The sequence below is a fragment of the Garra rufa genome, chromosome 10 (assembly GCF_049309525.1).
Source record: "Garra rufa chromosome 10, GarRuf1.0, whole genome shotgun sequence".
Lineage (NCBI taxonomy): Eukaryota > Metazoa > Chordata > Actinopteri > Cypriniformes > Cyprinidae > Garra > Garra rufa.
In genome coordinates this window covers 23,234,946-23,262,169 of record NC_133370.1, presented here as the reverse complement: position 1 = coordinate 23,262,169, position 27,224 = coordinate 23,234,946, and the positions used below count along the sequence as shown (strand labels likewise).

At 36.4% G+C, this 27,224-nt stretch overlaps 1 protein-coding gene across 3 annotated transcripts; it reads right to left on the bottom strand.

Annotated features, from left to right (window-relative positions):
• Positions 1-1,827: 1,827 nt before the first annotated feature.
• On the bottom strand, positions 1,828-27,121 carry jph1b (junctophilin 1b). 3 transcript variants are annotated; one of them, XM_073849586.1, is made up of 6 exons: positions 26,474-27,121; positions 22,401-23,163; positions 10,818-10,936; positions 6,977-7,638; positions 4,321-4,418; positions 1,828-4,205 (listed from the first exon to the last, which is right to left on the bottom strand). In XM_073849586.1, the coding sequence occupies exons 1-5, from the start codon at positions 26,850-26,852 to the stop codon at positions 4,338-4,340; spliced, it is 2,004 nt and encodes a 667-aa protein (XP_073705687.1). In that variant the 5' UTR covers positions 26,853-27,121; the 3' UTR covers positions 1,828-4,205; positions 4,321-4,337. The 3 variants fall into 3 exon arrangements, with proteins under 3 accessions (XP_073705687.1, XP_073705685.1, XP_073705686.1); XM_073849584.1 differs by having other exon boundaries at positions 1,828-4,147; XM_073849585.1 differs by having other exon boundaries at positions 1,828-2,547.
• Between the last annotated feature and the right edge of the window lie 103 nt (positions 27,122-27,224).

The window sequence follows — 27,224 nt, the reverse complement described above, 5'->3', positions numbered from 1 at the left end:
GTTTTATGTGAAATATCTTAAAATGTAATTTATTTCTGTGACAGCGAAGCTGAATTTTCAGAATGCTGATTTAGTGTTCAATAAAAATGTGTTACTATGTTGAAATTAATACTTAATACACCTTTCAGGATTCTTTACGGAATAGAAAGGTAAAAAAAATAGTGTATTTGAAATAGAAATATTAGGCTATTTTATAAAAGTCTTTTCTGTCACTGTTTTTGCTGAATAAATGTATTTCTTTAAAACATATTAACAGGATAGATAGCTCGATAGCTTGATGGATAGATAGATTTCCTTTGTATTTATGAATCCCAGCCCTGTGTCTATTTCTCATATGACATAAAATGAGCGAAATCTCTGGTGAGCAGCACATAGCAGACACATGCTGTATTTGTCAGTGTGATATATACAGTCAGGGCTCGCTACAGCTCTTGTCAAGAGGGTTGGGTGTGAGGTGGCATATTCACAGTGGGAGTGTGGGTGTTGCAGGCCTGACAAGAGAGAGCAGGTGTCTCAGGACGGGCTGACCTCGCAGCTTTGACCCTGGGGGCCTATCAATCTAGATCTAATGGCGGGAGTGGGCAAGGAGGGGTAAGAGTGCAGGGTTAATTAGGGAGCCCTGCCACCCAAAAAATAAATACATAAATAAAAAATCTAAAAACCGTAAGCTGAGGTAAAAAGTTTTAACTTTGCATACATAGACTACATGTCACTTTGAATTGATAAATGTCATCTGTGTCCTGGAGCAGCAAAACAAATTAAATTACTTTACATATTAATTAATAATGTAACAATTTTGGGGAAAAAATGTGTTGAGGCATATATGAATATAAAAGAACTTGCTTTATGTGAGAAGGCCACTGTAGTGTACTTTATTGTTAATTTCTTTAAAAAAAAAATAACACAAAAAAACACTGTTCACAATGGCCCTTTACCACAAACCTTTTCTTTAGAAGAAGTGATGACCTGTGAAATATGAGCTGGTATAAGTAGTTTGAGATGGTTGAGGTTTCTCACCGTCTCCCATTCACATGCCACAAATTCTGTGTAACCGATACTGTTTGACCTTGGCAATTCCCACAAAAATATTTCTCAAACTATACAGGATCTAAAGTTGGTCTCAACCAATTGGGGCGAAATTATGCAAACAATGACACAACGTACCGACAGTGGAGGAAATTCCATCGGTGCTGACTGAGCGCTGTCATGTAACTACGTGACATACAGTACCTCTGAGTGATCCTCTTCCTGTTTGTGCGTCAGCAGAGGGTTATTGAGGTAAAATGTCACGTGAGATTAGACGCTAATGGCCGCGGCTGTTGAGAAACAGAACTTTGTGTGTTATGTCTGTTGGCGGAGCCTCTATTTCAGGCTCTTGCTATATTAACTGTAGTCCACCATGGGGTCCATGTTCACATACTAAAAGAGAACAACAAAGCAGCTGGTGGGTGACCTTCCACTCTCTCCAGTGAGCTCAGAGGAGGAGAGAGACGACATAGGCTGGCGCAACTCTCATGGTGCTCAAATACGACCCTCTCCCAGCCAACAGCAGCTGCTTCGCACTATTTTGGTCTTAGGATCACCGCAGCAATCCTCCAGACAAGGAACAATTTTCACACTCAAGGGGGAAGGACTGCTCTAAAATAAAACATACCTGTAAGCCTAGAGAGACGGCATGGAAGTAACGGGAGCCCCCCGTCTGGTCTGATCTCTTCTCTGTCTAATAATTTTCTGCATTCATCTGTGTAAACTCTTCTTTGTCTAATAATAGGTTATTAGGGATGATTCACACTGGGTGTTGGTCAAAGAAATGCGATTAAAACAGTGTCAAGACTTTGCAAAGTCACCTTTTTAATGATAATTTATATCAATAATTTCCAAAAAATAATATATATCTATATATATACCTTTCAGTATCATTAAGGTGTGTGGGACAGTTCATATCAAAACTTTCAGCAACATTTTTCCATATGTTCAACCTTTAAAATGAAAACAATACATTCAAAGCAATCTGAAAATGTGAAGATATTACAATGACACATTCAAGCCATTTTAAATGCCGTATTTAACCCTTTTGTGCTGTTGCAAGATTGTCAGCTAAGCTAGATCTTAAATCTCACAGCACAAAAGAGTTAAACTGAATGCTGTTTCACAATAAAAATACAGATTAGAAAAATACAGAAATTATAACTTATCTTGGTACAGAGATGAACTTTCTTATAACTTTTCTAAATCAAAATGACAAAAAAGTGTTTACTGGTTAAACAAACGCCAAATTTTCATGGGGAAATTTGAATTACATCTAATATGAATCAGGTCATAATGGAATAAAAACAGAAATAGAAAACAAAACAGCCATTTACATAGCCAATGAGTGTTTACCCCGCCACAAAAAGAAACATTTCTTTAAAAGATATTATTTCTTTGAAAATAAGTCTACATTTGAAGATTATTCTCTCTTGTCAAATGACAAGCCATCATCCATTCTGATGCTCTTCTCTTCCCTCCTCCTTCCCTCTCACATACTCTCGCAGTCTGACAAAACCTCTGTAAAAACAGTCACCCTGTTACTGCTGAAATTCATGCTTCACACCACACATACAGCCCCACATCCAAATACACCATGCACGCAGGATGTTCGAATCAATCAGCAAAAGATGCGGTGCTGTAATTTTAGTCAAGGCCATTTAGTGTCCAACTGTTGACTAAATATACTCTGACTTTGTATATAAAATAGATCTATTTATATGTATACATTTGTCATTTAAATACTGGTGCGACTGCACCATGTGCACATTAATTGCAACCACATCCTCATGCACCACCAGACCAAAATAATGGAGAATAACAGCAGATTTGCACAAAAAGTTCCTAATTAAGACAGCATTTCAAAACTCACATTTTCTGAGGTAAACTATAACACTGTTACAAATTCTTTAAAGGCAACCATCTCTACATTCGCATTTTAACCAGTGGGTCGACCTGAATGTATTCAACACAATTTAGCAGGCATAATATCGAGGCAGGTACCGCTCTGCGCGTGTCAAGTTAAGGGTAAGTGCGAGGGGTTTTGGGAAAGGATTAGAGGGCACAGTCTCAGGCCAAGAAGATTAAAGGTGCAAAATATCACAATTAGTCATTTCTCAAAAAAAAAAAAAATAAAATAAATAAAAGCCATGCATTATACCCTATGGTAAGTACATACTGCCTATCTTTCAAAAGAAAACACACACACAATTTTACAATAATACCTTAAATAAATAAATATATATATATATATATATATGTGTATGTATTTTTGAAATCAAACCACGCACTATACTCCTAAAAAAGCCAATTAAAAAAAAGTGTAATATAATTTTTTTTTTCTCCATGGTAAATCATACAGTTGAAACTGTAACGTGCTGTTATTTTCAGGTTTGATTTGACATTGGACTACTAGAGATATTTTCGTCATCCTTAGCTAAAGGTGCAGAAATAAAGAACACAACATGAAGAAAAACAAAGGAAAAAAGTCAAGACAAAGTCGTTAAACCAGTACCATGCACAGGCATGTCACGGATGAATCTCCTAGAACAGGAGCGAGAGATGTTAGACAAGGCTGTAGAGATGGGTAATGGAATAAGACTGGCAAGTGACCCTTTCAAAATGTGCATGGTGTTTCGAACCAAGCGGAAAGCGGACACTGGTACACACTCCTGCTGCCCAAACACACTGGCAACCCACTGCACATCTCCCCTTTAAAACGTCAGTTGGTAAAATAGTAAGGCAGCTGTTCGCTTCCGTCAACTAAAAGTGCATCTCCGAACATATCCAGTTAAGTCCCCCCATTCCACCCCTCCCCTTAGCAGCGGGGTGGACATGCACTTGACTGGTTACGGCTTGGATCAGCAGATTCTTTTTCTTTCCCAACGACTGCTTGCTTCAGCTTTCAGAGCCCAAGCGAGTCACAAATCATCGCCAGAGGAACTGGGTTGGCTCAGGCCGAATGGTCCGGGTTTCGTCTTTCTCCTGTGATTTGCTCTAATTCCAGTCGTCCAGTCCTTTGCCTGTGTCTGAGTCTGACTGGCGCCATTTTGTTTTAAAGGCCATTGACGCAAGTGCGGAGAAGAATTAGGGGCCTATGCCGCTAGGTTTCATGAGCTCACTGAAGGGTCGAAACAGTTAGAGGGTAAGTAATTATGTTGAATAACATTCAGGCACAGCTGCAATCACATGGCAAGAGTAAAGGTAGACTACATTAGTTGGTGACTGACATGGGCCAAAGATCAGGGCCTAGGGCAACCTGCAAAATCCTCCAGCTGAGTGCGAGAGTCTTACCTGAGTTTAATGTGCCGTCAAGTGAGGAAATGGACAAAAATAATTGCCAGTCCAATATTTATCAGCATCACTAGTATGACCAATATTGAGTTGGGACCCTGAAGAACCAGCGAAAGAGACAAAGCTGATATTAAAGACAATTAAAACGACATTGCTGTCATATAGGCATTAGGCATGCATCAATGTTGAGCTTCAGGCCAATAACAAAAAGCCAATAGGTAACACTTTAGAATAAGGTGTCTTATTGTAAAGTTACAATAACTATTTGTTAACAACAGTTCATTAACTAACATGAACAAACAATGAGCAACACATTCATTACAGTATTTATAAATCTGTTAACATTAGTTAATGAAATTCACAGTGCATTAACTAATATTAACAAACACAACTTTTGATATTTGATTTTAAGAATGCATTAGTAAATGTTGAAATTAATATGAACTAAGATTATTAAATGCTGTAGAAGTACTGTCAACCTGATCTCATGACAAAAACGTAACTGTGGGAATTTATTTTGACGTTGGTTTTGTATGTCACCGCAGTTGACTTGAATTGTCCGCCGAGTGGCGCTATAACTCTAATGCTCCGTGACGTTTTAAAATAATGTACCATCTGCACTACACCAAAACCTACTCAGTACTATGAACAAAAGCGAATGTAACTTAAAAACAATCGCATGCAGGCCGTTTCAGCTTGTTTTTCCGATCTCAAATCTTTCAGCTCTTTCATTGTGAGTCATATTTTTTACGGGATTCGTACCCGAGAATCCCGCATCCGAAGTCTAATTCCATGCCATCTGAGCTACCGAGCGAACGTGAAGCTGTAATCATAACTGTGTAAGAAAACGATTACAAGTGCTCATTATTTTACCTCCTCTAGTGTTCCTTTCTATTGAAAACTACAGTGATATGTACACTGTAAAAAGTTTTCACCACTTTCAACTTAAAAACCTAAGTTTAGCAGCTGCCTTAAGTTTTTAAGTTAAATCAGCTTAAAACTACAAGTCATTTTAACTTATTATAATAAAAATGAGTTGATATAACTTTTAAATGACTTAAGTTGATTTAACTTAAAATCTTAAAGGAACACTCCACTTTTTTTGGAAATAGGCTCATTCTCCAACTCCCCCCGAGTTAATAAGTTGAGTTTTACCGTTTTTAAATCCAGTCAGCCGTTCTCCTGTTCTGGCGATATCACTTTTAGCATAGCTTAGCATAGATCATTGAATCCTATTAGACCAATAGCATCACGTTCAAAAATGACCCACGAGTTTCGAAATTTGTCCTATTTAAAACTTGACTCTTCTGTAGTTATATCGTGTACTAAGACCGGTGGAAATGCAAAGCTTCAGTTTTCTAGGCTGATAAGATTAGGAACTACACTCCCATTCCGGCGTAATAGTCAAGGAAGTTTGCTGCCGTAATATGGCCGAAGCAGGAGCAGTAATACCACGCAGCACATGTGCAAATGCTAAACTAGCTGGGAACTCATTTCTGATAATACTCCGCCTGCTTCGGCCATATTACGGCAGCAAACTTCCTTGACTATTACGCCGGAATGGAAGTGTAGTTCCTAATCTTATCAGCCTAGAAACTCGCAGCTTTGCATTTCCACCGTTCTTAGTACACGATATAACTACAGAAGAGTCAAGTTTTAAATACAACAAATATGGAAACTCGTTGGTCATTTTTGAACGCATTGCTATTGGTCTAATAGGATTCAATGATCTATGCTAAGCTATGCTAAAAGTGATATCGCCAGAACAGGAGAAGGGCTGAATGGATTTCAAAACGGCAAAAATCAACGTATTAACTCGGGGGAGTTGGAGAATGAGCCTATTTCCAAAAAAAGTGGAGTGTTCCTTTAAGGCAGCTGCTAAACTTAAGTTTTTAAGTTGAAACTGGTGAAAACTTTTTACAGTGTACTTATTGGTACATATTTCGCGTCTTGCGAAAAAGTTCCCACAGGTACGTTTTCGTCATGAGATCAGGTAAAGTAAAGTGAAATGAAACCTTACTGTAATCTTAATACACTAACTTAAAAATCTTTACTTAAGAAATCTTAAAATAAATATAAATATATTTTTAATTCTGTGCATTATAATGTTGTGATTCCCAAAATACCTTTAAAAAGAGATTTTATATTTTTGTTTTAATTGTATTAATTGTATTTTAAATAAACAATATAGAATAATGACAGAATATATGTGACCCTGGACCACAAAACCACTTATAAGGGTCAATTTTTTAAAATTGAGAGTTATTCATCATCTGAAAGCTAATAGGATAGAACAGTATTTGGTCGAGATACAACTACTTGAAAATCTGGAATCTGAGGGTGTAAAAAAATCTAAATATTGATAAAATTGCCTTTAAAGTTGTCTAAATGAAGTTCTTAGCCATGCATATTACTAATTATGATATATTTACAGTAGGAAATGTAAAAAAAATATCTTCATGGAACATGATCTTTACTTAATATCCTAATGGCATAAACATTTTTGGCATAAAAGTCAAATCAAAAATTTTGACCCATACAATGTATTGTTGGCTTTTGCTACAAATTTAGCCATGCTACTTTCGACTGGTTTTGTGGTCCAGGGTCACATATTATATTGATAGTGATAAATGTCATGCATGTTGCAGCTACTTACTGACTCCTCCTCAACAATGTCAGTAGTAATTTCCATGCTGGCTTTCTTAGTTTCTGCTAGGCTCTTTGGCTTCAATGAATCCTGTTTCTTCAGTTTGGGTTGGGGTTTGCTCTCTTTGGCCATTACTGGTTTGGGAGTCGGTGCGCGGTACTGATTTGCAGGTGGCGGCATCCTGGTTTGAGCAGTTGACGTTGCATGGTGTTCTTCGTCCTCTGGATCATCGGGTGGCATCATCACCTCTGCCTTCACATAGTATCCGTGATACTGGGAGTGCAGCTCACCGTTCCCAGGGCTGGAGGCATTGGCGACCGGCGCCGGCGGCTTGGAGGGTTTGGCTACGGGTACTACCTCCTGTTTTACTTCCTGTTTGTCTGATATTCTGGAATTAGACTTGGTGACACCCGCTGTCAGGCTTTCGGCAGCAGGGGGCTTGTTCTCTTTGATGGCTTTTGGGGCACTTCTGTTAAAGAAGGGCTTTTTCTTGCTTTGGGGGGGTGAGGGGGGTGGAGTAGGACCGGGGCTTTGGGAAGGAGACTGGGTTGGGGTCGTGCCTTTGCGATAAAAGTGCGGACTTCCCGAAGGCGATTTCTCTTTCTTTTCTTCCGGTACTTCTTTAATCTCGATGGGCTCACTGGAAAACCTTTGCTTGATATAGTCAGGACCTTAAAAGGATATAAAAAAAGATTAATATTAAATAATTTAATTTATTTTATATTCAAATTTTTACAAAATTGAACAAAGTAAAAAATATCAAATGATTACTGTCTGACAAAAAGACCTTGATGCATCTAAATGTGGCTCAAATGCCTAATACTCAGAAACAACACATCTCAAGAGAGCCGATTGCGAATATCAAGCTCAGAATAAACTGCCAGCACAACAGATGCAATTTCACATTTTCACAGTCTCAGTCTGTTAGTGTTTATGCAGGGATGGACATTAAGAACTTTGCCACTTGCTTTATGATTCAAGTCTGAGCTTCCAGTCATTCTCCGGATTCTCCAGACCACGGATATGGCCAGAGTGGCCTCACAGCTGACACAGATGGGCTTTCTAGAACTTGCACTGGACCGTGCCCAGGCCCAGGCCCAGGCTGCAAATAAATCACACTGTTTATCAGCCTTTTTTGCAAAGCTAAAGTGAGGAACAGCTCATCTACAGAAAGTGTTGACAACAAGCACTCTCTCAAAAAAAAAAACTGTGAGTACATTTCAGAAAAAAAACTTTCAGTCCATGTTGCTCCCTTGTGAAAGTTGTGTTGATGCTTTGAGGAGGCACAAAATGTGTTTTAATATTTCTGCGAGAGTCTGCAGGTCACAGGAGAACTCATAAGCCTCACTGCACTAAGGTTATTTTTACAAAGTCTGTAAGGATTTTTGACCTTGTATATTATAACATGACTTTTACATATACCACCAGCAGCCTAATTATTATGAAATAAAATATATATTGTAAACTAAAATGAGTGTCTCACTAATATAAATATTTGCCATTTGTATCCCAATCCCTAAGATATGATTCTGTAAGGTTATTAAAATGGTTAAAATAAAATGGAATGAATGAGTCCTGCACTAGAGTTGACTAGTCCTGCACATGCAGACAACTAAGGTTGTGTAAAATTCAGAACCGAAAAATCAACTACATTTTACTTCATGAGCTGGAATTTAAAACAAAATGTATGACATAACTAAAGGGAAATTAGCCGGGTTTCCATCCAAAGTTGCAAATTTAACTTGCAATATCACATAAAACATTTGTGTATAAGCACCGTTTCCATCCAATCAGTCAAAGAGAACAAAATCGTCTTTTCCTAATAAGCTTGCACTATATATCACTAGGCAAAGTAGGAGAAGCCACAGAATATAGTCGTTTTCATATATAATAAATGACTTGCACCTCAGAGCGTGCAGACGAAACACAGTAAATGCAAATATTGCTTTCGAAGGTGGATGCCTGTTGTTTGGTAACGCAGTTCTAGGAGGCAATTGTACAGAAATACTTTGATGGCAGACTTTGCTTGGGCATTTCAGAATGACCATAACAACATTTCAGATGGGTGCGCTGGTTAGTCAGGTTTTGCCGTCCCATAGTGTAAAGTCACATGGCTTTTTTGATGCGTATGGAGGAATTTATTTGGCAAATGTATTTCCATCTCCCATTATTTCCATTAACCCTTTTGTGTACAAACGTTTCTAATGCGATACTTCAAAATACGCATAAAAACAGGATGACGGAATTGTTGATGGAAAAAAATGACATGGAAGGTGAAACTTTTGAGTTTTTTGTGTTCCCTCAAACAAAACTTTGTGATGTAAATTATATGGAGTGGGAGGAAAAACTATATTTCAATGCCTTTGTGAGCAACACAGCATTTCTTTGGGGAACACAATACTTCTTCTCCATGCAATTGTCCAACCCCACAGGTAAAGCATTCTGGAAAACAGAGCTACAAAACTATTAGTTGCGATTAATCAACTCAATATAAAAGTTTAGGATGGTAGCCCTGTTAGTAGAAACATCTGATCTCATTGAGAAACGCATAGGTATTTCATAAGTTAAAGATACAGAAAAAATGTATTCGGCTCTGATATATCTACCACAGTTGGAATTCTGCAATATGATTCTTTGGACCCACCCAACCGGTCATAGTGGACTAAATTTTCCCCCTAAACAGCAGCTTTAATCCCACTGTGGCTGTGCTGTCAGAACCGGCTAGTGCGCAATTAACTGACAATTGAGTCTAAGCTGCTGTTAATGTAATAGCAATGATTTCTATTTATTATTTATTTATATTAATTATACATTATATATTATTTATTTAAAATAGTTGAGGAAGCAATAAGGATTTTGAACAAGACATAGTATCCACAATGTGTAAAATATATTTAGCCTCGCAAGCAAGACGTCAGTGGCCAGCCATGCAGGCCTGCGATTGAGTTGGGGGTGGGGATTTAAGGATTCCACTAGGAGTGTTTAGGAATTATCCCGAAACCATTTGGTAATGTATGGACAAATGCCAAAGGCTTTTTGGCTTTAACAAGGCTTTATATGAGCAGAAAGAGATATGAGAAGAAACTGTGGCCTCACTGAATTGAGGTTAATGTTATATTATAAATCATACATATATACGCTGTATGGCATTCACCAACTCGTTTCATATCTATTGGTTGAAATAAAAAACGAAATGTGACCCTTGACCACAAAACCAGTCATAAGGGTCATTTTTCTGAAATTGAGATTTATAAATCACATGAAAGCTCTGAGTCTTTGTGTTTAAAAAAAAAATCTAAATATTGAGAAAATCACCTTTAAAGATGTCCAAATGAAGTTCTTAGCCATGCATATTACTAATCAAAAATTACATTTTGATATATTCACAATAGGAAATGTACAAAATATCTCCATGGAACATGATCTTTACTTAATATCCTCAATCAAAAATTAATAATTTTCACCCATACAACGTATTTTGGCTATTGCTGCCAATATACCCGTGCTACTTAAGACTGGTTTTGTGGTCCAGGGTCACAAAGGTTCTATAATAAAATATACAGTCTGCCACACACATTTACAATTCTTGACCCTGATGGGATTTTTAAAATAAATTGCAGGAATTAAAATCAGAGAAGAGGTAGATAATTTATGCAAATGATATTCCTCCCCTTCACAACTCATTTGCAATTGCATCTGCTCTCTTTGCCTTTGCTTGACAGGAAGGCAAAAAAGAGACACTTGACCCAGACACAAAGACAAGGACACAAAGGGAGTAATTAGGGAGGGGCAAAAGGGCATAGAAAATGTGTGTTTGTGTGTGTGTGTGTGCGCGTGGATGGTGGGATACCTGGTTGATAGAAGTTGGGGGATAGATCTCTGGCCACTGCTCTGGCGATATCAGAGTCCTGGCTGGCAGATAGGGACGCCTGGTCAGCTGCCTCTGCTTTGGCCCTGGCGTGTGCGGTTCTAGGTAAAGCAAAAAGACAGAGCTGGAGTCAGACAGCTTGGAGGATAAGATACGGGAGGAGGGTACATCACTTTAACACTGCTCCTGGCAGTATCAGCCACCACCACTGCAGTGGCTGCAAGTTCACTGTGCCGCTCACAACAAGCACACAAAGATGCATTCATTAACAGAAGCTAAGAAACAAGTTTCTATGCTGTGAATTGGTTTCGTTTTTCTATTCACAAAAAGCTAATAGTGTTAAAAATAGAGGCAATGTTTGTATTAATCAGTTGAAAGAGTGTGGGATTGTCCTCTGTCAATATACAGACATCTAGGACTGAGAGATATAGCAAAAAATGAAATAAAATAGTAAAATTAAATAAAAGAATTATATTCACTACTATTCCAAAGGCTGAGGTCCATATTTTTTTTTTGTCTTCTCTCAATATACAAACATATAGGGCTAAGATAAAATAAAAAATATGAAATAAAATGACAAATTAAAAATATATACAATAAAACGACATATTAAAAAATATATAATAAACTGACAAATTAAATAAAATGAAATAAAATATCTAGGGCTAAGAGATAAAAAAATAAATAAAATTATTCCAAATATTCCAAATCCTGGGGTTCATATTTTTTTGTCCTCTGTCAATATACAATGGGCTGAAAGATAATGATAAATAATAATATTAATAAATAATAACAATAATAATAATATAATAATAAATAAATAAATAAAATATCTATGCTAAGAGATATAGCAAAAATAAATAATAAAAATAAATAAAAAATAATTGATATTCACTAGTATTCCTAAGGCTGAGGTCGACATTTTTTGTCCTCTTTCAATATACAAAGGGCTGAAAGACAATGAAAAAAAATAAATTATTAAAAAAAAAATAATAATAATAATAATAGAATAATAATAAATAAATAAATAAAATATCTAAAGCTAAGAGATATAGCAAATAAATAAATAAATATATATATATATATATATATATATATATATATATATATATATATATATTCACTACTATTCCAAAGGCTGGGGTTCATATTTTTTGGTCCTCTGTCAATATACAAAGGGCTGATAGATAATGAAAAAAAAAAAAAATAATAATAATAATAATAAAATAATAAAAAAATTAAATAACTAAAATATCTAGGGCTAAGAGATATAGCAAAAAAATAAATAAAAAAAAATAAATGATATTCACTACTATTCCCAAGGCTGGGGTGTATATTTTTTGTCCTCTGTAAATATACAATCATATAGGGCTGAGATAAATAAAAAAAATAAAAAAATACATTAAATTAAATTAAATTAAATTAAATTAAATTAAATTAAATTAAAATTGATATACACTACCATTCCATGTTTTAGCATTTATTAACTTTTTAAGTATTATTACTATTTAACTATGGAACTTTCTATTCAGCAAAATATATTTTTTTAAAATATATCATGGTTTTCACAAAAATATTAAGCAGCACAACTGTTTTGCACATTGATCATAATGTTTTTAAGAAACATATGTTTCTTGAGGAATAAATCAGCATATTAAAGTAAAGCTATAGTAATATTACAGTAAAATTCAGCATTGACGTGACAAAAATTAATTACACTAAAATTAATAAAAGTGTAAAAATGTTTCACATTATTACTGTTTTTACTGTATTTTTGATGTATTTGAAGTTCACAAAGATTTATGCCAACTTTAAAACTATTGCAAATATATACATATTTAATACACAGCAAACAACTCTATATTTAATCCATAAACTTTTAAATATAACTTAGTATTTTGTATCAGCCCAACAAGGCCTTAAATAACCCACTGGATTAACACTTGTTAAGAGGATGTTCACATGAGTGAGTGAAGAGAGCGTACAGATGTATGTTACACTATAAGGTACACAGTACAACTTCAATTATTTATATAGAGATATGCAGTGCAACGAACACTAGAAGGCCATCCAAACCTAATTTTAGTTTGTTTTACATTTAACATTTAATACATTGGAAAACTTTTGCAAGGTTACTCTTACTATCAACAAAACTAGACTGCTCTTCTTTCAGACAGTGGCCTACTTAACCAAATCCCCATCACATACACTGACTAAAATATAAATATCGGTGCTTTCTCCTCCCTCACTATTTGTTAAACATTTAACCATTACTATTTTTTTCTTCTACACACACCAGTCTTACTATGAATGAAGTCGTAAGTGTTAGCCGGCTTTCAGGAAACATTCCAGACAAAGTATCTTTCGAAGTCCATCCACATTACAACTGTTAAGCTAAGCTTGCTTTTAAGGGATCATAGTCTTTAACTGTGGGGTGGAGCTTTGTATTCATCACATTCTAAGAAGAGCTATGCAAATAAATTAAATCGAATCTAAAGCTCTGGTTGAATAAATTAAACTAGCCAGCCTTTACTTTTCCTTAAAAAAATAAACCTCAAGTAATGAGATCTGCTGCACTGTATATACTTAGTACAGTATAATTGTGATATATAGCACTGGTCCTCTACTGCGAATAGCAATAATGGTGATAAATGAAACTTTAAGTAGGAGGAAGATATACTGTAAGCTTGATTTAGAGAGTCATGTCACGGTGTGGTAGCGCTAACACAAATATACCGAGTGTCTGGTCTTCGTAGAGCAAAAGCAGCTCTAATGCTCTGTGAGAACGGGATTAATGATTTATGGTTCATACCAAACCAGCCCAGTTTGAGGCTTTTTTTGAAAGAAATTAATAATTTTAATTAGCAGGGATGCATTAAATTGATGAAAGGTAATAGTTAAGACGTTCATACTGTTACAAAAATATATATATATTTCTAATAAATGCTGTATCTTTTGAACTTTCTCTTCATCAAAGACTCCTAAAAAGTATATTTCCAATAAATGCTGATCTTTTAAACATTTTATTCATCAAATAAAGTGTATTAGGTTTCCATTTTATTAAAAAATATTCATCAGCGCTACTGTTTTTAACAATGATGATAAGAAATGTTTCTTGAGCACCAAATCAGCATATTAAAATGATTTCTGAAGGATTACATGACATTAAAGACTGGAGAAATGGCTGCTGAAAATTCAGCTTTGCCATTACAGAATTAAACTACTTTTTAAAATATATAAAAATAGAAAACAGTTCTGTTAAACTGTAATAATATTTCAGAATATTACTATTTTGACTGTATTTTTGCTCATATAAATGCAGCCTTGGAGAGCATTAGAGACTTTTTCCAAAAACATTAAAACAACCTCCAGAATCCAGACTTTGCATTGTGAAATGATTGGTCTTAAAGGGATAGTTCACTTAAAAATAAATCTGCAAAAGTCAATTTTAACTTATGCAAACATAAAGAAGTGATAAAGATTATTAGTGAAATTTTACTTTTGTCTGTTCGTAACAGAAAGATAAAATAAATAGATTAACAAATAAATGTTTTGTCAAATGGGTTTGAAAATACATGAGTGTGACGGTGTGTTCACACGGGGCGTCAGCGTCAACGCTTCCCATTGAGTTTGAATGGGTGACGTCAAGTGTTGCCGAAAAGAATTGTGGATCCATCGGCGGCGCTTCACTGGCGTTGCTCGCGGCAGAAGTTGAGAATTTTTCAACTTCTGCCGCGAGCAACGCCAGTGAAGCGCCGCCGACGGAAGCGTCAGCCAATCAGGATCGCTCTATGCAAATACAGTAGCCAGGCGACAGCCAATCATGTTCGTCCTGTTCAAGAGAAGCAAACTGTCTAATTTCATTGGCTGATGCTGCTATGACCATGGCGTCAGTCCCAAACTTTAGCCACGCCTTCCGTCAAGCGTTGACGCCCCGTGTGAACACACCGTGAGTAAAAATGACATTTCTGGGTGAACTGTACCTTTAAATGTGTGACCATGGACCACAAAACAAGTCATCAGGGTCAATTTTTTGAAAATTTGGATTTATGCATCACCTAAAAGCTGAATAAATGAGCTTTCCATTGATGAATGGTTTGTTAGGATAGGACAATATTTGGTTGAGATTTAACTATTTGAATGGGTGCAAAAAAAATCTAAATATTGAGAAAATCGCCTTTAAAGTTGTCCGAATGAAGTTCTTAGCAATGCATATTACTGATCAAAAATAAGCTTTGATATATTTATGGTAGGAAATTTACTAAATATATTCATGGAACATGATCTTTACTTAATATCCTAATAATTTTTGGCATAAAAGAAAAATCGATCATTTTGACCCATACAATGTTTTGTTGGCTATTGCTACAAATATACCTGTCCTGATTTTGTGGTCCAGGGTCACATATGTGACTTTGAATTCAATATCGCTTACTACTGATTAGCCCTCCAAACGATTAAAAATCAACTAGAAGCATGGCTTTTCTAAACATACGAGGCATATATAATATTAACACAATATTAAGAGAGCATCTACATACTATTTGTCAGCCAAGTAATAAGCAGCACCTTCCCCAGGCGTTAATGGACCTAATGTGATATTCTTTGGAGTCTGAGCCAAAGAACATCTCCTAGGCGACAGATGGAGCACTTGCAGAAATTCTGAGGGTTTTAATTTGGCAGTGTGTCCTCACATTCGCCCACTCTATCACACACAAGAGCTCAGATAAAGATGTGAAGAGGAGCACATCCTCCTCGCTCGAGCCCACAGCAACTTGACACGTGTCTTGATTCTGATCTGTCCAGTTAGCCTTTACAAATCTGGACGTATTCTTACGCTGCTAGTTGATGTGATGTTTTCAGTGATCAGACTACACTGATAATTAATATAAACATTTTACGGCTGCAAATCACTAAAAATATTTAAGCATGATTAATCTCATATTTTTTTCTTTAGTTCAATTTAGTTAAAATTCCATAATTGTCAAAACAAAATAAAACACAGCAGTGAAACAGGAAATCTGCAATGTGTAAGAGTTTTTTTTCACTAACATGTCTATGAATGACAGACAGCATTTCACTGATGTGCGATACTTCACTTCAATTAAAACTGCAGTTCAAAGAATGTTAATGACTCTTAGTTAAACTCTAATAGAGCAAAAGAAATGCAGGGTTAAATACAACCCAGTGCTGGGTGAAATATGGACAAACTCAACATTTGACATGTCAACAGGTGAACATTTATTAATAAGCAATTAAAAAATATATATATTATTATTTATTCAACTTATTAATAAATGTTTATTTATTGAACATATTAATTAATGTTAATTTCCTACATATTTTGGTTAGTTTGGTCAGTAAGATTTATTTTAAAGAAATGTATACTTTAATTTGGCAAGGACTATACATTCAATTTATGCTGACAGTAAAGAATTAAATGATATTTCAATTAAATGCTGTTCACTAAAAATGACAGTGATTTTAATGGTGAAAACCTATTAACTGGATAAATACTGGATAAATACTGTATCGGACATTACATGTTTTTTACGGTAATATACAGTTTTCGAAGTGAAAAAGAATGTATAATTTACAGGGAATAACTTAAATCTGCAAAACCTTGAATGTTGCTACTGTATTTTTTTATGGTAAAATGTTTCCATCAACAGCTGCCAATTTTTTACATTTTACAGATTTATTTTTACATTTTTACCTTGTTCTTTTGAACTTTCTATTTATCAATTAATTATGAAAAAAGGTATGAGTTTCCTCAAAAATTTATAATAATATTAAATATTTCTTGAGTACTAAAAAAGCATATACAAATTCTGAAGGGTCATGTGACACTGAAGACTGAAGTAATGGCTTCTGAAAAATTCAGATTTGCCATCAGAAATAAAATCACATATTAAATATTAAAATAGAAAACTGTAATTTTGAATTGTAATAACATTTCACAATATAACTGATTTGTCTGTATTTTTGATTAAATAAATGCTTTTGAGTATAAGAGACTCACTTACTGATGCCAAACATTTTGAATAGTACCATATTTGATTAATTTAATTTAATTAATTAATGTTAAAATGTTGAGTTTGACAGCTCTCAAACAAATAAAATGGACAGGAATATTACAAAAATGGATTAACCTAAAATATATAATTTGGGGACAAATAAGTCAAATAAAAGTAAGTATGCCTTTGATTATGCAAGATTTCAATACTTTAATAGGTTGGTATATTAACATTATATTAGTTATTGATGAGTTACTGTTTTTCTAAACAAAAATTTAAGTTAAATTCGCAAAACGTGGCTACTGTATTTTTAACAGTAAAGTTCCGGCAACCACAGCTGCCAGTTTTTTACCGTTAATTTCATTCAAAATGTTTTACAGTGTTTTTTTACACTTTCTATTTATCAACTAATCCTGAAAAAAGTTTCCTCAAAAATATTAAGCACTAAATAAGCATATTAGAAAGATTTCTGAAGGATCACGTGACACTGAAGACTGGAATTATGGCTGCTGAAAATTCAGATTTGCCATCACAGAATTAAAATCACATTTTAAAAAATATTAAAATAGAAAATGTATTTGTATTTGAAAAAGTGTCTTATGTTCACCGAGGTTGCATTTATATGATCAAAAATACAGTAAAAACTGCAATATTGGAAAATAATATTACAATTTAACAGAACTGCTTTTTATTTGTATATATTGCAAAATGTAATTCTATTCTGTAATGGCAAAGATGAATTTTCACCAGCCATTACTCCAGTTTTCAGTGTCACACGATCCTTCAAAAATCACTACAAAATGCAACGTATAAAGCAGATTACCATAGAAGAAACAGGCGTCTATATAAACTGTTGTTGAGGACAAACAGAAGATTAAGAAAAATGGTTAATCTGTTCAGGTAATCCCATCTATTAAAGCCTTGACCAGATCTAGAGATTCATAGGATGCATAAATCTCTCATTATGAAACCAACTTTTTACAAAAACTGAACCATGGTAAGAAATGTTTCCACCAAAATATCATAGTTTCTACAATCTCCTCAAAAAGTAATAAAATGACAAAGCTATTCCTGTATCCCATAGAGTTGCAGAAACTCTAATATTTTGGCAGGAATTATGACAGCCACGGTAAGAAGAAAGTCAGTGCTGACAGGATAAACGCGCACACATACGTGCAGCTTTAAACCTGAGTGCTCTAACAGATGATAACAGGACGCAGACTGGCTACTGTATCAGTGACGGCTGCAAGACTATATTCTTGTCAGCGATTGAGAAGCCAACTCCTGCCTTGCCTTATTTAGTCAGGCTCAGTGCTGACACACAGTGCACACATGTGTGAGAGAACACAGGTCTGAGTGAGAACCCCCTCTCCCTCTCTCGCGCGTTCTTTTTTTCAAGACTCCTTCAAGGCAAGCCAAAGCCTTCTCAGACTCTCCACACATTCCCTGAACCCTCACAGTGCTTATCACTTCTCTGTGTAACAATCTTCAAAGGCACTGAGAGATATTTAATTCATCCAGCAGCTCTGGGACATATTACTATTTCATTAGCTACACGGACTGCGCAAGCCTCATTATAGCAGCTTTCATTAAAATTCATACTCTTTCAGCTATCAGAAAGAAGCACATGGTAATGAATGAACAGGACAAGGACATGGGTTTTGTGCTGGCAGAAAGAAGTAAATAACTGCATTAATAGAGCAAAGCAAAATGTGCTAATGCAGAAACCTGCACGTGAAAAACATAATAAAGAAACACTAAATTAAAGAATAGTTCATTAAAGAATTTACAATTCAGTTGACTTTCTTTCTTTTATAGAACACAAAATCAAGAATAATATAATATGGAGGTCACTTTTGAAATTACAAAAATAACAGCTGGAGCTTTCAAGCTTTAAAATGCCGTTATTATGCCATTTTGACTATTGCCTTTCATGCAGTGTGTAATGTAACTATATGTGAATGCAAACCGCAACCGAAAAGGTACGATAACTAAAGTTATTGCCTCCCAGAAGAAAGAATCAACTCTGAACAGCCCAAATGAGTCGTAAGTATTCGAATCCCAATTCCGTGATGGCTACATGTCATAGTGTACCACATTTTATAATTCCCGCCTTTGTTCTACGTTGACCAGCTGCGAACAAATTGACCCCCCCTCAAACACGTCATTTTACGGACGTATGCTTCTCTAGTGTCCCAGAATTCAACAAGGGATTCACAAAATGCTTACTCTTAAAAGATGGCTCACTACTTAATTTGGACTAGCTGGCTTCACTGAATCACAACCTGAAAGGATAATTAGAAATTGATGTTTATATTTTCTATCGAGCGTTCAAAATACAGAACTATGACAATAGGTGTATCGTTTCTGACATGTGCTGTATGCGGTAGACCAATCACAACAGACTAGGCCATCTGACCAATCAGAGCAGACTAGACTCATGGAAAGGAGGGGTTTAGAGCAACTAAAAGCCCTTTTTTAATTATCTAAGTGCATGTTCTGAAGCTCATGGCGCAGGTGAACTTAGGGCACGTCTAAATCTACTTTTGCTAGTTTAACGACAGAAAAAAATGGTTGGCGCACAAGGCACATGGTCCAAAAGGTCTGTACCTATTCTCTCAATGAGTCATGGGTCAATGTGTTTTGGGTATAACGTCCAATAAACCAATCAGAGTCTCATCTCCCATTCCCTTTAAAGTCGGTTGCGCTTACGGATTCAAAATCTACATGGCAAATGAATGCTTTAGGGATGTGCACGAGTACTCGATTAATCGATTACTCGATCCCATCAGTGACGATCGAGCATGAAAATGACGATCGATTGGCTCTAAAAATGCATTTTTAAAATTCAACTATTTTCATTCTTTCTGATTGGTTATGCTGGTATTTGGGCAGTAGTCTGATATTTGATTGGTTACGGCTGTGAGAAGTTACGGTCTAGAGACAAGACTGGAGCACAGAGCGAAAATGGCTTCTAAAGCGCGCAGGGCTTCAGTTGCCGATGTTGCCGAAGTAACCGGAGAAGCGCATCCACTACTTTATGATTGGCACGTAGTTGAAGCGCACATGCATTTTGTGTAGATAAATACAATTCGTAATACCATTTACATATTTATGTATCTAGGCTATGTGATTAATTTTATATACAATGCGTCATGTAGAAAAAGCGCTTCAGCTTCACCTCATGCTGTTATTTCTTTTAAATGTTTACAGTATACTGTGACGCAAACACCCTGCCCCTTGCTTAAACTCCACCCCCGATTAATCGAGTAATCGTTTCTCATACCTGTGGATTACTCGAAATGAAATATTATCAGAAATACCCATCCCTAGAACGCTTCTACAGAAAGAAAACAAATCTGCCATGCGCAAGGTTAAAACATGCACAATAATAATCGTTTACATTGTAAACCTTTTATTTTTAATATGTGGCATGTTTGTGTGCTGCTGTGTGTCCCTGTGTGCGTAATAAGCAGAGTGTATGCGCATTGTGTACCCGCCTATAAATAAATAAAAAAATACTGCGCCATTGAATTTAGACCAGGGTATACTTGGTCAATGGTGCACTCGTTTTAGTTGCCTCAAAATAGCAACGTGCCAACAATGTGCCTGAACACACCTCGTTTTCAGACCAGCACACCCATGGACGAACAGATGGAAGAGCATTTGCTATTTAAACAACAATGGCGCTGGATGTGAAAATGATAACTGCATCAGGCTGAAACTAGGAAAAAACATTTGAGACGCGTCGCGCCTGGTATCACATTGTGCCGGGTGTATGATACGCCCTTGAATCTTTGAACTGCTTTGAATGAATCATTTGAGAATCACTGGAAAATTAGATATTTAATTATTTGACCTTGCGTGCATGTAAACCTTTTGTTGAAGACTCCTAAAACAATTTAATAACCCTTACAAATGGCATAACAGGGGCACTTTAAATAAGAATGTAAAAGCATCACAAAAGTGATTCAGATAAAGTTTTACAAAGCTTTGTTTGATGAACAAACTGAAATTTAGGTAATTATTCACTGATAATCATCAGTCCGCTTCATTAAACTAAATCATTCAGATCTGTTTTGTGAACTGAATGAACTGAATAATTAAAAAGAATGATTAATTCCCAAATCTCTCTGTTGAAAAAAAAAAAAACAGTATATGATGGTTAGTTATGTTTTGAAGCATGGCTGCTGGTTTAAGCTGGTCATGAGCTGGTTTATGCTGGTTCTAAGCAACTAGCTTCTGCTCTGGACCAGCACATGACCAGCTTAAACCAGCTCACACCAGCAGCCATGCTTCAAAACATACCTGAGCTACTGAACTCAGAAGAACACATCCAGCAAAGCTGGGGTGAATGTAAAGATTTTCAGTCATATGAATCCCTTTTATAATGCTTTTTTTTAATTTTGAAGCTTGACAGCCTCAGTCCTCATTAGTTCATATTGAAAAGAATGGCACTGCAAGTTTGGAACAACATGTGGGTGAGTAAATGATGACATAAGTTTCATTTCTGGGTGAAGCATAATGTAGTCATCCTTTACTCTCCGAGTGTGTCTCTAAATGTGTATCTTAAATTGAAGGGAAATTAATACTAAACAAGTGAGAATCTTCTACTTCAGAATCGGGGTTCAACACCAGCATCAGAAGTGCTAGCCTATAGGCTCACATGTCCTTACATAAATTAGAGGTACCGCTCAGCTCACACAACATTACTGAGTCCCTGTTTAACACACTCTGATCTTGACAACCTGCTTTGAGTTGCAAAAATCGATGTGTGCCTTCAGCCAGCTGTGTTGATGAATTACAAGAGTAAAAAAAGGAAGTTTTAGTGGAGTGGAAAAAACGTGTTGCTGTATTAGTAAAAAAAAAATCCTCCACAATTCCATGTGTGACTTAATCGATAATTATGTGTTATGTATAGTTATTAAAATAACTGATGGTAATTCAATCCCATAGGTATGAAGCAGCTTTGCCTTTGAAAACGCATTTGCCGTTTGATTTACACATGCCACCAAAGTTACATAAGTATCTCCTCAGAGCAAATTACATCTGTGCCAAACTTCTCTTAAGAATTAAAGGCCTTTTTCATTGTTGTAATGAGCAGCAATGCATTAAAGTGCCATGCAGTTTCTCCACTAAAAATGTTTAAATGATTATAAGCGTTATGACTGGCACCCCGATTCCTCTGTGACTTCATTCAGCACATCCTGTTGGCCCTGCATTGATTATGTGATCAGTATGTGAGCTATGGCCGGAGGGCATGTGATGGCACTCATGCAAACAGACTATTCAACGGGGCTCTTCTGCACAATAGCTGTTTGCCTGGTGACCTCCCTGCTGCGTTTTACTCATTCACATGAGGGCGAATGAGCACCGTTCAACTCCTCTACAGCATGCAGGTGCTATGTTGTAATTAGTGTGAGCAATACTATTGGTTAGATGAAGAAAATTATGTTTCATTGAGTTTAGAAAGAGAGTGTTGTTGTAATTATGCCCTTGAGATGCAATTGATAGTGTGGTGTAGCATTGATCTGGAGGAAGTATTAACCTTGAGGTGGCAATTTCTACTTTTGTTCGGGCAATGGCAGACGCTCTTATGGCTCCTTCAACGGCACGGTCCACTTTCTGCTTCGTCTTGGTGTTCTTGAGGGGAATAAGCTGCTTCTTGATGCCACGCACCAAAACGTTATTTTTGTACTTCCCCTCTTCTTTCGTCCCATCTGGGAATATCGTGCACCCGTAGCCGTGGCGTTTGTTGTTTATCCACTCGCCTTCGTATTTCATCCCATTTGAGCGCTCGCTGACACCGAAGCCATTCCGCTTGTCATTCTTCCACTCACCCATGTACGACTCGGTGGTGGTGGCATCAACGTTGTCCTCAGCTGGCATGTACTCATCAGCCACTTCTCCGTCGCCAAAACTAATGGTGGAGTTTGCGTCACTAGAGCTGATGCGGCTCATTGTGGCGTCGCTTCGTGCCGAACTGCGCTTGCTGGATATGGAAGAACGGGAGTCTGACTTCCTCAGCTGCTTGAGGCTTCCAAACAGCGAACCCCGTCTGAAAAGGCCCTTTTTTTTGCCGGAGCCCACTTCGCTGTCACTGTGGAAGTTCAGGACGAAGCCGCCACGGGTTCCAGCAGGGCTGTCGGACATGTGGTCGTGAAGAACGGAGCCGTTACTCTGCTCGCTGCGGAGGGAGGCCAGTGAGGTGCGCAGCGGGGAGCGGATGACAGTGGCCATGCCGTAAGGCACGCTCTGACGTACACCATAGCCGTGTCGCATGCCGCCCATCCACTGGCCCTGGTACGTACCTGACAAAGGGATTAGAGAGACTTTAGTCTAGATATTGCATAACACATAATACAGGGATTACAAACAAAAGAAAACACCAGAGGAACTAACATGTCTGGGTGCTTTGATGTTTTTAAGCTATTTTTATTAAGGCATCACAATATTTTTAAGCTAATTAGATTAAATAATGCATTCATTTAAATGATTCAAATAAATAGATTATTTAAATAAACAATTTATTCATTTTTTATTTATTCTGCATACCATGAACACGGAAAAACAGTATTAGTAATTGAAGACCTTCTTAAATTTTATCCTAATATCTTATATTCTATTAAAATCTATTAAAAGATGAAAGCATCCACTTCAAGATCAATCTACCATCAAGAAACATGAATTTAATCTTTCAAAGCAGTAGGATTTGACTTTGAAGTCATCAAGGCTGCATTTATTTGACCAAAAATACAATAAAAACAGTAATTGTGAGAAATATTATTACAATTTAAAAGTTTTCTGTTTTAATTTTAATTTATTCCTGAGGTGGCAAAGCTAAATATTCAGCATCATTACTCCAGTCTTTAGTGTCACATGATCCTTCAGAAATCATTGTAATATGATGATTTAGTGCTTAAGAAACATTTCTTTTTAATCATCATTGTTGCAACGGTTGTGCTGCTTAATATTTTTGTAGAATCCGTGATTCTTTGATAAATGTGACCCTGCACCACAAAACCATATTAGGATATTAAGTAAATATTGTATTCCATTAAGATATTTTATAAACTTCCTACCATAAATATATAAAAACGTAATTTTTGATTCGTAATATGCATTGCTAAGAACTTAATTTGGACAACTTTAAAGGCGATCTTCTCAATATTTAGATTTTTTTGCACCCTCAGATTCCAAACATTATCCTAACAAACCATACATCAATGAAAAGCTTATTTATTCAGCTTTCAAATGTTCAAAAATTGACCCTAATGACTGGTTTTGTGGTCCAGGGTCACAAATATAAAGTTTAAAAGAACAGAACTTATTTGAAATAATCATTTGTAACATTGTAAATGTCTTAACTGTCACTTTTATTAATTTCCTTTTAAATAAATCTTTAAATAACTGATCCCAAACAACTGAACAGTTTTGTATGTCCTCACTATTCAATATATAGTCATTTAATCTGATTTGAGCAGATATCCAAAGTGCTAAAATGCATAAATGAAATAACATCAGATTATAACTAAATAAATTACTGTCAGGCTAGTAATATACAGGTGTAATCCAATCTACATTATGACGCTGAAGTGACGAAGTGAACAGCTCTCCCTCCTATATCTCATATGCCGGCCTGTCAGACCTAACAGCTTCAACAGCAGAGCCAGCACTATTTTAAAACATGGAAGTAATCTGAGCCGTTGTGAAGTTTGTGACTCCAGCCAACCATAACTCTTATTTATTTACCTATTTATTCACTCATTCCTTCTGATTCTGCGTATGTCATAGTCTCTACAGCAGTAATGCTGAGAAGCTTAAATTCCAATAATAAGTAAAGATGCAGAATGGAAGTGACTTAATATGCGCAAAAGAGCCTCTGTCTCAGCAGTCCAGCCGAGCTATAACACTATTTTCAGGATTCTTTGCAGAAGATGAAAGTGAGTTATGAGTAAGCGGTAATGTGCGACCCTGCCTCATAAATTCGACAGTAGGCCTAACTCTCTGACGCCACCACATTTCAAGAGAACTTCATGCTCCTTGCCAAATATCAATTTACCTTGGATTTAAATTTCTACTTAAAAGACTTCATAATATATTACTATGCAATCTAAAAGTTATTTAAACAGTAATGCTGTTTTATCACTTTGTAATTTAGTCACATTTAATGAAACATAGATACATATTCACTATCATGTCGTAATGTTACTCATATACAAAAACCTCTTTCACTTTAACAATATATGAAGAGTTTATTTGCAAAAACAGATAACTTAGTTTTGTACATGTTAAAAATCATGTTTTTTTTATGTCATGTTTTTATTGTGTTAGTTGTATTTTTTTGTACTTTATATCAAAACAACCCAACTGTAGTATGATTGAATAACTGGAATGCACAATGAACTGTTTTTGCAAATGAACTCTACTACTGTGACATTCTGTGAATAAAAAGTCTTATAATATTAAATATTTTAAATCTTAAAATTTACAGTGTAAACATGTATTATATTTAACAATACGATACATTTAAATTATGATTTTGTTGTCTGATAATTTATATGGCTTTTATAGTTATTAGAAATATTTTGTATTAATTTTAAATCACCTTGTGGCCTTCTATTTTACCACCCATACAAAAGTACATTTAAGTATGTTTGTATATTAAGATATTTATGAATGATATATAGAGTATGCTTATAAACTCTAAAATATAGGCATCAAAATGTCACTTTTAATGCATGAAACACTGTTATTGCATTTTAAAGTGATAGTTTATCCATCCATGAAAATCCTGTCATCACTCACCCTCGAGTTGTTCCAAACTTGTATGAGTTTGTTTCTTCTGTTGAACACAAAATAAGATATTTCAAAAAATGTCTTTGGTAGCCATTGACTTCCATAGCATGAAAAAATATACTGTGGAAGTCAATGGCTATCAACGACTGTCTGGTTACCCACATTACACACATTTCCCACAATCTTCACAATATATTTTGTGTTCAGCAGAAGAAACAAACTCATACAGTTTTGGTTCGACATGTGGATTGCAGTTTTGGGTGAACTGTACAAACAAGTAAATTTAATTAACAGGTGGACATTTCTTACATATGTCAATTTTACGATTTAACTTCCACTGAATTAAGTGACAGCACAGAATTTTAATGTAGCGCAATTATTTCTTCCAAAAGAAATAAGCAGAGACAAGAACTTGTCTGCTGGTCTACTAGTCTGCTAGAAGAGCTTTGATTTGACATGTTGCAGATGTAACTATTATTAGCCATGACCTCTGTGAGCAACTTCTGCTGACCAGTCCGGTTATCTGCCATACATCAACTCAACTGCATGGACAAACTGCTTCATAAATCTGTAGACCATGATTTAGAGGCAAAATCAAGGCACTAGAAATAACTTGAAGACGCATTCTCTTTTGATCTTCCACACAAATGGAACAAAAACAGAATCCTTATTATATTATACTGCATTAGAGGCGTTAGTTTTATAATGATATATTACAAAACAGAGACCTGATTTCACTCGGCATGCAGCTGCAGCAGCATCACATACACGCAAGACTTTAAAGAACATTAAATAGGTCAAGTGATGTTTAGCTCAACTCACCCCCATCTCCGTATGTCTCGACCCCATATCCATCTTGCAGTCCATTACTCCATGTGCCTTCATACCTGGCAGGTGTATTGAGACTCTGGCGAACCCCATACCGACCCTTAAATCCGTGACTCCACTCCCCGCGGTATAGCCACCTCCCCTTGGACTCCACGCCGAGCCCGTGCCGTTTCCCCTGCGCCCAGTAGCCCTTGTATGTATTTCCACTGGGCCAGGTGTATACCCCGACTACCTCAAACCCGTTGGACCAGGACCCGGAGTATTCGCCCTGGCCCTTGGGGCCGGTGCAGATGCCGTGTCCGTGGGCTTTTCCGTCCTCCCATCCACCGCAGAAAGTGCCGCCATCGTCGAAGTCGAACCGTCCGCCCGTCATTCAGATGAAGGGTTGAAATGAAAGTGCTTGCGTCTAGACGGTTGCTCGTATGTCGGATGCTCAACAACTACAACAGTACAAAAGGGGGGTAAATTTCAGACCGCGGGCGCAGTGCTGTGATGCGGTGGTGTCTGGTGGAGATGGGTGAGCGCGCATTTGGTGCGAGTGTTGGCGGTGAGTGAGAGGGAGGATCGCGCACAGGCGCCGGAGCCGCAGGCGCTATCACTGTCGCCGTTCCTGGCTTTTTTTATGATCCTCTCCCCCCTGTTCGCTTCACAGGGAGGGAGAGAGAGAGGAGACAGGAGCCCAAAGCCGGGCGAGAGACACCCAGCTGATGACGTCAGTACTACAAGCCCGCCCTCGCGTTGTACC

Coding starts and splice junctions, on each gene's coding strand:
- jph1b (XM_073849586.1), bottom strand. CDS start 26,852: ATGACGGGCGGACGGTTCGACTTCGACGATGGCGGCACTTTCTGCGGT. Junction 10,937..22,400: donor GTAGAAATTGCCACCTCAAG/GTTAATACTTCC, acceptor TGCTTTACCTAG/AACCGCACACGCCAGGGCCA. Junction 4,419..6,976: donor ACATTGTTGAGGAGGAGTCA/GTAAGTAGCTGC, acceptor CTGGTTCTTCAG/GGTCCCAACTCAATATTGGT.